Here is a 13,362-nt window from a genome sequence, read left to right as displayed (position 1 = left end):
TATCTAGTTAAATTACATTATCAAAGTATGGTACTAAAACTCAGCACGTTTGACTTACTGCAACATTTAGTAATCCAGCAAAGGGGAAGGATGAAAACATTGATTCAATTTTCTTTATTCGTTTCTCTTTCCTTTTTCCTGGAGCTTTTTTGTCATAAAATTCAAGCATCCTCTTGAAAACCTGCAAGTATTGTTAAGAAAGTAAGATAAGTTGTACTGATAATCAAGAAAAAGAGACAAAAATCGGGAGACGTCAACTGAGAATTACATGCCATTTTTGTAAGCAAACTACCAACAACCAAAAATATCACTCTTGTTTAGAAACATATCCTTAGCTCAAGAAATAGATGTAGCGACATGATTATTATAGAAGATGGACAGGCATAATTTAAAATGAAAGTGCAAATTCTTCAATCTTTTAATTTCCTTTTTCCTTTTCTTGTACTATACAAAAATTGAAAATTAAGGATATAAGAGAAAGGAAAGAGAAACTTAGTTTTTCTCTTTGTTTAAAAAAAATAGGGGGAGAGAGAGAGAGAGAGAGAGAGACTCAATATTCAAACTATGACTTCCTAGCTGTCGCATATATTCCTAAGTTTCTACAAAGTAAAAACATTACAGTCCAAACACTTCAGGGACCTGATACAATCACAAAAGATAAAGCACAGTAAAAAAAAAATCTGTTCAACTCCATAATACCAGTATTAATACATGTAGTATAAGAAGTAAGATTTCATGGCAAGCATTTCCTTTTTCTCTTGATTATTTGTCTTTCTGATAATTAAGAGAAATTCTAATAAGAGAACCTCAAAATACAAGCCAAAATATAGAGCAGTAGAATCTAAAATAAACAAAAAAAGAAGACTGCCTTAAATCCTTCATTTACTCCTACATCTTTTGAAAAATAGGATTTAAGTGATTCCAAATTAAGCTCAACCCAATTGGAGTACACACACACACACACACACACACACACACATTTTGCATTATCAACAATGAAAGCTATTGAAATTCCCAGCCAATCCAACTGAGCGAAATCCGGTACTAAAAATCCAAAAGATCATGCAATATATGATATAGAAAGAGGTTTCAAACTTTAGAAGTATTGTGAACTCGTTCCAAAGAATTCCACTTATAAGCATATTCTGAAAAATAAATCATATAAAGCAAAACTAAACTTCAACACTTAGATAAATCATAGGAAGCTGGGGAAAGATGTAAAATATAATCTGTAACAAGAAGATGAACATACCTCAGGCTCTTAGATAAATCATAGGGAGTGTGGACAGATGTGAAGTATAATCTAGAACAAGAGGATGACCATACCTCAGGCACTGTATGCTCCCGACACGCCTCGTTCCAGGTTGTTATGAACGACCTCATAGAGTTAGTGTTCTTTTTTGATAAGCGTGTCCTCTTAGAGTTATTCGCAATTGCAAGATCAGCTTCATTCACATTGCTATCCTCCTCAGTCTTCTTGTAATATTTTACTGCATGAAAATCTATATCTATAATTTGGTCATAACTTCTAACAGTTTGTGTAGAATTGCCAATCCTTTCATCATAAGAAGTACAATCATCACTGTTTTCATCATCTGAGCTTGATGAAACAAATGATCTTTTGTCTCCTCCACATAAATCCGTCTTTTCTGATAAAAATGATTCAATACTTTGTGTAGAATTGGAAGGTTCATTCAGCTGCTTCTTCAGTGATGACAAAGGAGGATGTTTCCTGCATTTCTTATCAGATTCTGATTTCAATGCCTTCACAGATTTTTTTATTGTGGCATTCTCTGAGAACCCCGCTTTTCGAATAGCAGAAATATGCATCCTATGATCATCAATCAATTGAAAAACAATCTTATGCCACTTTGCATGTATAAGAGCCAATGGGCAAATCGGTAGTTATGAGTACAAAGTGCCACTACATTGCGTTGGCCCTCAAGGGAGCTAAAATCACGAAATAAAAAAAATGACACTTTGATCCACTGCCATAGACAAAGTCTAAAGGAAGCATCAAAAAGCATGTTTAACTGGTTTTAAAACCTAGATGTTAACAATCAACATTACAGAAAATAAGACAATAGAGAGGAGATGTAGCCGTAAGTGGATGCAGTATCTATTCAAGTCTTGACAATAAATGGTGAAAATCTATAAGGATTAATCCAATCAACCAAAGTTTCGAATACTTAACAGGTGAACACAATCAACAAGTTCAATGAACAGTACAAACAAAAAAAACGAATAAAGGAAAAAACTTGTCTTTCCCTCTAAAAAACATAAAGAAAGAGAAGTCGGAATCCTCTTTAAGAGGCCGAAGGGAAACAAAAAAAAAAAAAAATTAGGGGGTGCATCAAATGCAAAAGGGCAACCTCTATGCACCAAATCTTCATAAGAAAAGAGTTTCCCTAAGAAAAGGCACCAGTTTTTAAGGATACTTTTTTTTATAAGTTAACAATAATTTTATTAATAAGATGAGGCCTAGCCTTCCAAATTCGAAAAATCCCAAGAGTGAGGATGCAAGTCCAACTACTTGTGCTGTGGCCCTAAGAGAGGAGAGAGAGAGAGAGAGAAAGTCACCTTGAATGCCCAAGACTTTATACGCAAGACTTTATACAAGGTGCTCATATAAGCACTACAGGCAAATGCCTCAGTAAAAATACCTAGAATTGGGTTCAAAGGGCCTTGGTCGCACCTTACCTCACTGAAGCGCCTATGTGAGTGTCTAGCTTGCCTTTAATAACACTAACATGTACTACTACTACTCTTCATTATTATCCTCAGAAAGCAACAAAAGAAACAAGTCAGTATTTGGAACCCTTTAGAAAGGGGGAGTCTAAGGGAAAAGCAGTATTGCCAACATTTTAAAGAAATGATAAAGCAACGAAAGAAGGCCAACAATACTGTCCCAAATGTTCCTCAGCATACACAAATAATTTAAGGTTAGCATGGGTTCCAAAGGAAAAACTTATCGTACAAGCACAGTTTAAGAACTTCATTCTGGTACTGATCCAAACTATGGCATTTAGAGTGCACTAATTGATGAGCTTTTGAAACATGTGATGGAACCCTGAACCATGCAACACTAAAATGCACCACAATATTCCTAAGCTGAATTTCAATAGAAATGGCAATACCATAATTTGGGCTAGAGAGATCTCGTGCGCATAACAATATTGTCTAAAAGAAACAATTGCACAAGCAAAGGCAAAATTGGTTTGAGTCAATATAAATGATCTATGAGATAAATTGTAAACTTCAAGTACCATATAAATCTCGACAAAGATAGAAAATACATCAGCTCATTATAGAAAGTGCATGCATTGTCGTGTGAGTTTTATGTCCATAAATTAACATAAGCTTCCTAGACATTCTTTTTAATGAAAGTACAATGCTATTTTATTAAAAAGTAGGAATAGAATATCACATACATCAAGCTCTGAATTCGTATGCCAAGCTTTTCCTTGCTCTCAACTGATTGCTTCTTAGCAATGAAGTCCAAAAACCCTTCAGCACTAATATCTTTATACTTCTTCTTATGAGAGAACTTCCAAAGGAAAGAAATTATCTCTTCACTAGTGATTTTAAAGACCTCTGTTACATCAGAGTTCACTGAGAAATAATGCAAGATAAGCGGGTGTCGTAGCAAAGGGCCCAACTCCAGCTCTTCAAACTTCTCTACACCCTCGTTCTCGCAGATTGCCACTTCCAAATCATACAATGAAGTAATTTTTCGAACCCCAATAAAGCAATGGATAAATGCATTTATCTACAAGACCACAAAAAATATAAGGATTTTATTGATGCTCACTGCATGAAAAATTAAACAAAAATTAAGGGAATATCCTACCCATCATGTTGATCGTTAAGGAAATGGGGTAAATGAACTGCTTGTAAGTTTTCTCTTAGTTTTCACGCACAGACTCAGAATGAACTAAACTAAGCAGACCAAAGAGCCGAGTATACTGGACAAAGGTCTGAGTATAGTACGGGTATATACATTCTTTATCTGAATGTAAAAATGAATAATTTCTTGTTGTGGCCTACTTGGGGAGAGCAATATACGACACCAACCATAAATGATATTTGTCAATTCTACTTCTTCAAGTGCGCTCCTTCCCTCCTTCTGCTCTCTAGTACTTGCTTCTTTGCCTATCAACGTAAAAATCCACACTTTTCTAGGTAAAAGGAAAGAAAGCTTAGACAACCGACAACCCACCCCAAAGAAGCTCAGCCCCCACTATAGTTTTTCTCTCCACTTCTCTCTAGGTTTAAAAAAAGAAAGAAAAAAAAACCTCAGCCGACCCTCTCCATCGGAGGGGGAGGGAGGAGCTTCCTACGGTCTCCCCTCTACTTACTCTCTTCTCCATCACCATAGTTTTAAGTGTTTTCCATTTATCTTTTTTCTTCCACTAGATCGGAAAATATTTGATATATTGCCTTCCGGCCACCGAACCACCACACACACGAGACCACCATCGTGCTTGACAGTCATTGAACTTTTAGAACCCAATGGAAGCACTGCTAAACGAACCGTGTGTGGAACACACGTCTCCAAGGCCATATGCTTTTTCCACGAGCCAAAACAAATTATGGCAGCTAGCCGCCACATGTGTTGTACGGTTGGAATCATCACTTCCAAAATTTTCAAACCTAGGTCATCTTGCACCACCATTATCAGCATGTGTGCCCCACAAGCCCAAGCCATCACCGCTGCGTATACCTCCAATGAGCCGCCATTGCCGATCTGGATTCTTTCGATTCTAGATGTCTAACTATATTTTAATTTTCCCTAATCGAGGATCCAAAGGAAAAGGATATGGAGATTTCCTTCAAAAACTTAATAATAATTTACAACAATGCCTCTTTTCGAATGAGGAATACAATTGCATTCGAATCCACCAGTTGGATTATAAAATCATAACTGTCATTTCCTTGGCTTGGCTAAGGAACATGGCTCGGGTCTAATTTATAGGACCTATTACCATGTTTGTTCTGGTAGGGGTGTAAAAAAAAATAGTGAACCAGGTCAATCAGATCGGACCGGATTGAACCGGTGGGTTTGGTCAAAATCGGGCGATCTGGTACCAATTTTATTTTTCTGAAAACCGGTCAAAATCGGTCCAGTTCCAATTTTTCTTTTTCTAAAACTGAACCGGTTCATATATATATTATCATTTTTTATATTTTATATAATTTTTATATATAATTATATATAAAATAATTTTGTATTATATGACAAATTACTAATTAATATAATATTAAATTTTAAAATCTTATATCACTATAATCTATTGTCTTAATAGTTATACTAATATTAAATCACTATATATTATAATATACTATAATATATCACTATATTATATATTATAATATATCACTATATTATATATTATAATATATCACTATATTATATATTATAATATATTACTATAGTCTATAAAACAATTATAATATATATTATAATATACTATAATATATTATCACTATAGTATTATATACATATACTATTATATATATTATATAATATAGTATATTAAAACTGGAAACCGGACCAGAATCGATAAAATCGAAAGTACCGGTTTAGGGGAATAACCAATACAGAATCGGTTCTTGAAAATGCAAAACCGGTGCATACCGGTTCGGTCCTAAATTTTGTCCAAAACCAGACCAAACCGGACCGATTACAGCCCTAGTTCTGATTGTATGCTAATAGAGCACAAAATGACTTAGCATCCAAAGAAGCTTCTACAACAAACTCTCAATAGAATTGCACAGGAGACGTGTTGGAATAAAGTAGAAGATTCTCGAATATTTTCCATAACAGAATACGAGCACCTTTTGTAAATATTCTCTAGAATTTGTTGTCTAAAATATAGGCTCAAAAGTAATACTGCACTATTGTACTGAGGAATTATTCAAGAATGAAATGAATTGTGTAGTCAAAAGTCTCTCTATAGCATTCTGTCGAATAGGTGTAGTGCCTTTCTCTTCATGGTATCACAAAGCCTTTAGGACCTCTGTCCCTTTCCAAACTTCGGTCCTCCATGGCAAAAAACTCCCTCCTCCCAACCCCAATCTCACTACCTCCACTGCCCACACTATCACTATCAAACTTTCATCTACTAACCATATCCTCTGGAAATCCCTGGTGGTACCATTTCTCAAAGGCAACCAACTATTTGCCCTTGTCGATGGTTCCTATACAATACCCTCTTCCACTATCAATGATGCCCTAAATCCCAAGCATGATAAGTGGATCCTTCATGATCAATTACTTATTTCTGCTCTTTCCGCCACTCTCACTGATGGTGTTCTCGCACAGGTCACGGATTGTTCAACCTTGCACGAGGTCTGGACAACTCTTCAAGGCCTCTTCTCTGCCCACTCTAATGCTCATCTTATGTAAACTCATCTTCAATTAGCTACTCTTAAAAAGGGTAGTGACTCCATTACTCAGTATTTTAACAAAGTCAAAGCTCTCTCCTCCTCTCTCTCCGCTGCTGGTTGTCCCCTCACCTCCACTGAGTTCAACGTTTTTCTCTTGGCTGGCCTTGGATCCGATTACAAATCCTTGGTCACGTCCATTTCCTCCAAACCCGATCCATTATCTTCTTCTCAAATCTTCAGTTATCTACTTAATCATGAGTCACGACTTGCTCTTCAAACTCAATCGTTTCTCTCTGGCAGTCCATTGGTTGTGCATTCCACTACAGTTCGACCCTTCTCTTCACCTACACCACCAAACCGAAGCTCTGGCCGTGGCTTTCGGTGAGGTCGAGGTGGTGGTCGTGCTTCTAGTTCTTCTCCTTCCTCAAATTTCTTTACTGCTTCTTCCACAAATCGCCCGATGTGTCAGGTTTATCAGAAAATGGGTCACACTACTTTAAACTGTTACCATCGCTTTAATCAGACTTATCAATCTCCTCCTCTAGAGTCTCTTTCAGCCAACTTCACGACCTACCCTCACTTCCCTGATTCTTCCCACAGTTGGTTTCTTGATACAGTGGCCACTAATCATTTTACAGCTGATTTCTCAAACTCGAATCTGGACTCCCACCCGTATCACAGCATTGACCAAGTCAGCATAGGAGATGGCTCATCCATTTCAATTCAACATTCTAGCACTGGCATTCTTCCAACTCCATCTGGCAACTTTCTTCTCTGTCACTTATTTCATGTTCCTTCAATTTCTCGCAATCTCTTATATGTTTGTCAGTTTTGTCTTGATAACTCAGTTTCTTTTGAGTTAAATTCATCTGGTTTTCTTGTGAAGGATTTACTCACACGGGAGGTTCTTCTTCGGGGACCCGTTAAGGATGGCTTATACGTGTTTCCATCTGATGCTTCGACTGTGACTTCTCCAACCAAAGAGGCACAGATTGGTAAAAGAACTTCTCCACAAATATGGCATTCCCGACTTGGTCATCCCTCTCCATGTACTACCTCATTTACTATTCAGCATTTTCAACTTCTAGTTAATACAAAAAATAACTTGTCGCCTTGCTATGCCTGTCTCCAAGCAAAATCCAATGCACTACCACATCCATCATCACCATCCTGATCCACTCAACCATTTCAACTTTTATTTTTAGATGTTTGGGGACCAACATATGTGCTGTCCTCTAGCGGTTTTTGTTTTTATTTGTCTATTGTTGATGACTTTAGTAAGTACATTTGGTTTTTCCCTCTTTGTGCCAAATCTGATGTTAATACTATTTTTCTAGCCTTTATTAAATATGTTGCAAATACCTTCTCTTCCAAAATAATTGCAATTCAAACAAATTTGGGCATCTCACATCGAATTACATGTCCATATTCGCATGCTCAAAATGGTACTGTTGAACAACGTCATCGCCATATTGTAGAAACAGGACTGTCCTTAATAGCTCAGTCCTCTGTTCCTACTAAATACTAGGTTGATGCTTTTCAAATTGTTGCTTTCCTTATAAATCGCATGCCCACTCCTATTTTGCAAAATAATTCTCCATTTCAAATACTTTTCAAATAAATTCCTGATTATTCTTTCTTACGTATTTTTTGTTCAGCTTGTTAGCCTAATTTACATCCTTTTAATCGTCATAAACTGGACCTGCGTTCTCAACTCTGTGTTTTCCTAGGCTACACATCTGATCATAAAGGGTACAATTGTCTTCACATTCCCTTTGGATGCATTTATATTTCTCGTGACGTTCGGTTTGACGAAAATTATTTTCCATTTACTGTCAATACAAGTTCTTCTATACCTACCGCTCAGACCTCCCTAACTCCCTTGGCCCATCCTAACTTCTTTTCACAGACTACACCTTCCTCTTCTCAGAGTCCAACTTCATTCCTCTCTTTCAGCCCATCATCATCAGCCCATCATCATCAGCCCATCAGTCCAACTTACTCACTTCAGCTCCCGAGTTCTCCCCTCATAGTCCCGAGTCATCGTCTTCCCAATCAAACCCTAATCTCTCATCTACCTTACCAGCGTCGTCACCCTCTATCATTGCCTCATCTCCTCAGTCAAACACGGTACCCACCTTAGAGCACTCTCGTTGGATTAGCTAAAAGCTAAATCCAATGAGTATTTAACCATTAGAGAGCAAAATATGATCACATTGGATTAGCCAAATTCCAAATATTTGAAATTTGGCTACAGTAACTTTCAAAAGTTTTTTCAAATTTGAAGGTTACTGTATATACATCAAATACATATTTTATTAATTATTTCTCTCCCTTTCTTTTTATTACATTTTATCACAATTGATATATTAATTTGAATTAGTAATATATTAATTTAATAAGAATATGATTATTAATTAATATATAATAGGTAGAATGGTAAAATATGATAAAATAAATTAAATTAATAATTAAAAAAAATTAAATATTTTTGAAATTATTAGTTATTCATTACTATATAATGAATAAATGTATAATCTAATGTTGAGATTTGATGTGAATAATTAAAACCAAATTCATCTTATATTATTTTATTATTATATAATAAAAAAATAGTTATTCCAATGTGGAGATTTATGTGAATGGAATAGCTAAAAGTCAAATTTCTCTTACATTTATAAAAAATGTCCTTTAACTTTGGCTAATCCAATGAGAGTGCTCTTACCTTCTTTCTCATCAATTTCATCTGAACCTAACTCCCTTCCATCTTCTTCTTCGGTACATCCCATGGTAACCCGCTCCAAAACAAACACCCATTGTCCTCTACGTCATTCCGATGGTACCGTACCTTGGCCCCCTCCAAAATCCATCTCGCATCTTACTAAATCAACATCCATTCCAGAAGAACCCTCCACACACACAGAGGCCTCCAAATTTCCTGCCTGGCATGCTGCCATGACCAATGAATTTGAGGCCTTTCTCCACAATCAAAACCTAGACCCTTGTCCCTCCACACCCCAGTCAGAATCTTCTTGGCTCGAAATGGGTTCTCAAGACCAAGAGACATGCTGATGGCACCCTAGAGCAACGAAAAACTCGACTGGTTGCTAAAGGGATTCATCAGCAGGCTAGTCTTGATTACTCTGAGACCTTTAGCCCGATTGTCAAACCAATAACCATTCGGTTGTTGCTCTCTATTGTTGTTTCTCATCACTGGCCCCTACATCAGCTCGATGTTCAGAACGTCTTTCTTCATGGTGACTTGGAGGAGGACGTCTTCATGCAGCAACTAGTATGGTTTGTAAATCCTGACTTTTCTCATCATGTGTGTAAACTCAAAAAATCCATTTATGGGCTTAAACAAGCCCCACAGGCTTGGTTTTCAAAACTAAGTTCGAAATTAATTACTTTGGGTTTCCATGCCTCTGTTTCCGATTCCTCACTGTTCATTTATACATCTACTTCAGCATCTGTTTATGAGTTAGTTTATGTCGATGATATCATAGTTACTGCCTCAAAGGATCCACAGCTTTATCATAGTGTCGTAGGGAGTCTTCAATATCTTGCCTTCACAAGGCCTGATATTTCCTTTGCTGTAAATAAGGTCTGTCAGTTTATGCACTGTCCTTGCCTTCCCCATTGGCAAGCTGTAAAACGAATACTCCGGTATCTTCGGTTCACAGCTTCCTTTGCCTTACATTTCTCTCCTACTTCATCTTGTAAACTTACTGCCTTCTCCGATGTTGATTGGGCTAACTGCCCTGATGATCAAAAGTCCACTGATGGTTTTTGCATCTTTTTTGGTTCACACTTGATTTCCAGGGGCTTAAAGAAGCAACCTACGGTTGCATGTTCCTCAACTGAGGCTGAATACAAGTCGGTGGCAAATACAGCCAGTGAACTACTATGGTTACAATCCTTATTAAAGGAATTAGGAATTTTTCTTACTAATCCACCTACTTTACTTTGTGACAACCTAGGTGCTACTTATCTTTTTGTGAACCTTGTTTTGCACTCTAGAACAAAGCATGTGGACCTGGATTTTCATTTTGTGAGGGTCCGTGTGGCAGCCAAAACACTCACTGTGTCCTTTGTCTCTAGCCATGATCAACTGGCTGATATTCTTACAAAGCCTTTGTCTACTGCCCGTTTCTCATTGTTGCGTTCAAGTCTTACCATACTTCCTATGTCGCTTGAAGCAAGAGGGGATAATAGAGCACAAAATGACTCAGCATCCAAAGAAGCTTCTACAACAAACTCTCAACAAAATTGCACAGGAGACATGCTGGAATAAAGTAGAAGATTCTCAAATATTTTCCATAACAGAATATGAGCACCTTTTGTAAATATTCTCTAGAATTTGTTGTCTGAAATATAGGCTCAAAAATTTATAAATACTGCACTATTGTACTAAGGAATTATTCAAGAATGAAATGAATTATGTGTAGTCAAAAGTCTCTCTATAGCATTCTGTCAAATAGGTGTAGTGTCTTTCTCTTCATTTGCATTGCATTTTTTGTAATGTAGTTATTATTATTATTTTAATCCCCCACACTTTCCTCTTATATCTTTTATGTTCAATGCAATCTTAATTGAATTAAAAAAGGGGAAATAACTACTTAACTTGAGAGGGGAAAGAATTTTGCCCCACATCCAAAGGGAAGGTGTTTTAGGGATGGTTTGGTTACACATAACCTTATTCTCATCATTACAATTTTTTTAAACTCTCACACAAAATATAATAAACAAAAACCAAACAAAATTAGTCATAATATCCTCCAAACAAAAACCAAGATTAGTAATGTAATTCCTCTTAATGAAGATCAAATCCGATGCCCCCTATGCAAAACTGAACCTGAAGATCTCCCTCGTATCTTTCTCAATTGCATTTTCTCTAGAGTAACGTGGAGACATTCAAAGTGGCCGATTGATACCTCCATTTTTGCAAGTCAACCGATATCCAACTGGATCAACATAATCATTAATCCTGCTACAATCCTAAAAATCCCTGAAGAAGAGGAACATGACTTCCAGATTTTTGCAACCGTGGCAATGGATCACATTTGGTTCATAAGGAATAAGCTTGAACATGATTTTGCAACTCCCTCAATTTCTGTGTATGTAGAAACTGTGCTTAAATCTTTTAAACAGCACTCAAGAGCATGGGCAGAACGAGAAAACCAGATTGAGGAATATGAAGAAAGACAACCTGATGGATGTCATCTCTTCACATTCAATGTTGCCACGAGAAAGGAAGGTTCTATTCTTGCAGCTCTTTGTTGGGCGGACAATGGGGAGTTAATTTTTGCAAAAACTGATCTCATCAGCAAGGTAAGCTCAAATATTGGAGAAGTATTTGCAGCTTTAATGACTGTTAAAGAAGCAGAAAAGTTAAAAGTTTGAAAAAATAATCTTAGAAGGCTTTTCAAAAGTTACTATCCAAGCAATCTCCAATGCCTCGGCAACTCAAGAATGGATTATGAGTCCAATTATCAATGACATCAAACACAACCTCGAGTCATTCAAAGAATGGAAGGCGAGAAAAATTCATCGATTTCAAAATCGATACGCGCATAACTTAGCGCAATGGGCAGCGATAGCACAAGCCTTTGGCAATGTTGTATTTTGTTAATTTCCAGTTACTAAGACTACTTTGTATGCTGTTTTTCTTTTAATGCAACCTTGCCTTTTAAAAAAAAAACTAATGCTCTCGTGTCAAACCTGCGATTGCGCACGACCATTTTCCTCAACTTCCTCAGCAGCCAAGCGGGGTTTAACTAGAGGAGAAAAAAATATAATATAACTAACTAAAAGAACAAATATGCACCCCCGCGTTACGTACCTTCCCTTCCGTGACAAAAAGGTTATGAAGATTCGGAACCTGCTGCATCGAAAATCGTAAAGAGCTCCACGAGTCGATCTTGAGCATCAACAGCGCTTCCTGAGAAACTTTCCACGACGTCACGCTCTCTCCAGTCCCAACAATTTTGAGGCGAGCCTCCTCGACGGCGCGTCCCACCTTCTCGAGAAGCTTTTTTGAGTCTTTCCAAGTTTGGGATCTTTCCTTGGATCGGTTCTGGTGAGGGGGCCTAGAACTAGAGTTTTGGGGAAGCGGTGGCTTATGCCGGCGCCTGCTGCTTCCACCTCCTCCAGAGGCGGAGGACTGTCCGTACATAGGTGGGAGGGAGTAGGAGAGTGAGAAAAACGAAGTAAAAGAGTGAAAGCTGGAGCAGGCGACGGAAGTCGGAAAGTCTGAGGACTCGCTCAATAAAAGAGTGAAAGCAGGAGCAGGCGACGGAAGTCGGAAAGTCTGTCACCCATCAGAGGCGATCCCAGTTTATGGCGTGCATATGTGTTTCCGCATAATTTTTAAAGAAGGTTTCGTACGGTGTCGGGACCTGCCCATGATATCTTTATCTTGGAAAATGACATCTTACTACTTATTATTTTTATATTTGATTTTTTTAAATTTTTTATTTTACTTAATAGAGAATAAGTATTAATAAATTTATATTTTTTATTTTTTTAATAATTAAAATTGTTAAAAACATATTTAAAAAATAAAAAAAATTTAAATATACTATAAATAATAAATAGACATTAAGAAGGTATTAATTGTATCATTATCCTTTATCTTTGTGTTGTTTTTTTTCAGCAAAACTGGGCGCGGCCCACGGGACATTGAACATGGGAGACTTAATGTAACTTTTTTCTTTCTTAGCTTGTCGGGAGTGGTCATGGTCGGGCGAATGAAGTACGAGGAAATAATACACTTTCTTAATCGGTAAATAAAAAAATAAAATAAATTTACATCGGGATCATTCTCGGATGGATCTCCGTCGGTATAGATTTAAGTTAAGTTTGAACAATGAGCTTAAATGAATTGAGATGAGAGTTAAAAGTTAAATAAAATTTTATTATAATATTATTTTTTAATATTATTATTATTTTAAAATTTTAACAAATTAAATT

General features: G+C 36.8%; 1 protein-coding gene across 1 annotated transcript in view; it reads right to left on the bottom strand.

The window, feature by feature from the left end:
- LOC121240152 (protein NO VEIN-like) overlaps positions 1-12,772 on the bottom strand; it is a 138,263-nt gene extending 125,491 nt beyond the window's left edge. The window contains 4 exon segments of the mRNA XM_041137591.1: positions 59-181; positions 1,327-1,831; positions 3,432-3,769; positions 12,233-12,772. Of these exon segments, the coding sequence (XP_040993525.1) occupies positions 59-181; positions 1,327-1,831; positions 3,432-3,769; positions 12,233-12,565 (1,299 nt within the window). The 5' untranslated portion in view covers positions 12,566-12,772.
- Between the last annotated feature and the right edge of the window lie 590 nt (positions 12,773-13,362).

The sequence above is a fragment of the Juglans microcarpa x Juglans regia genome, chromosome 1D, assembly GCF_004785595.1.
Source record: "Juglans microcarpa x Juglans regia isolate MS1-56 chromosome 1D, Jm3101_v1.0, whole genome shotgun sequence".
Taxonomy (NCBI): Eukaryota; Viridiplantae; Streptophyta; class Magnoliopsida; order Fagales; family Juglandaceae; genus Juglans; species Juglans microcarpa x Juglans regia.
The sequence above is the reverse complement of the archived record's forward strand: the minus strand, read 5'-3'. Positions and strand labels throughout refer to the sequence as shown.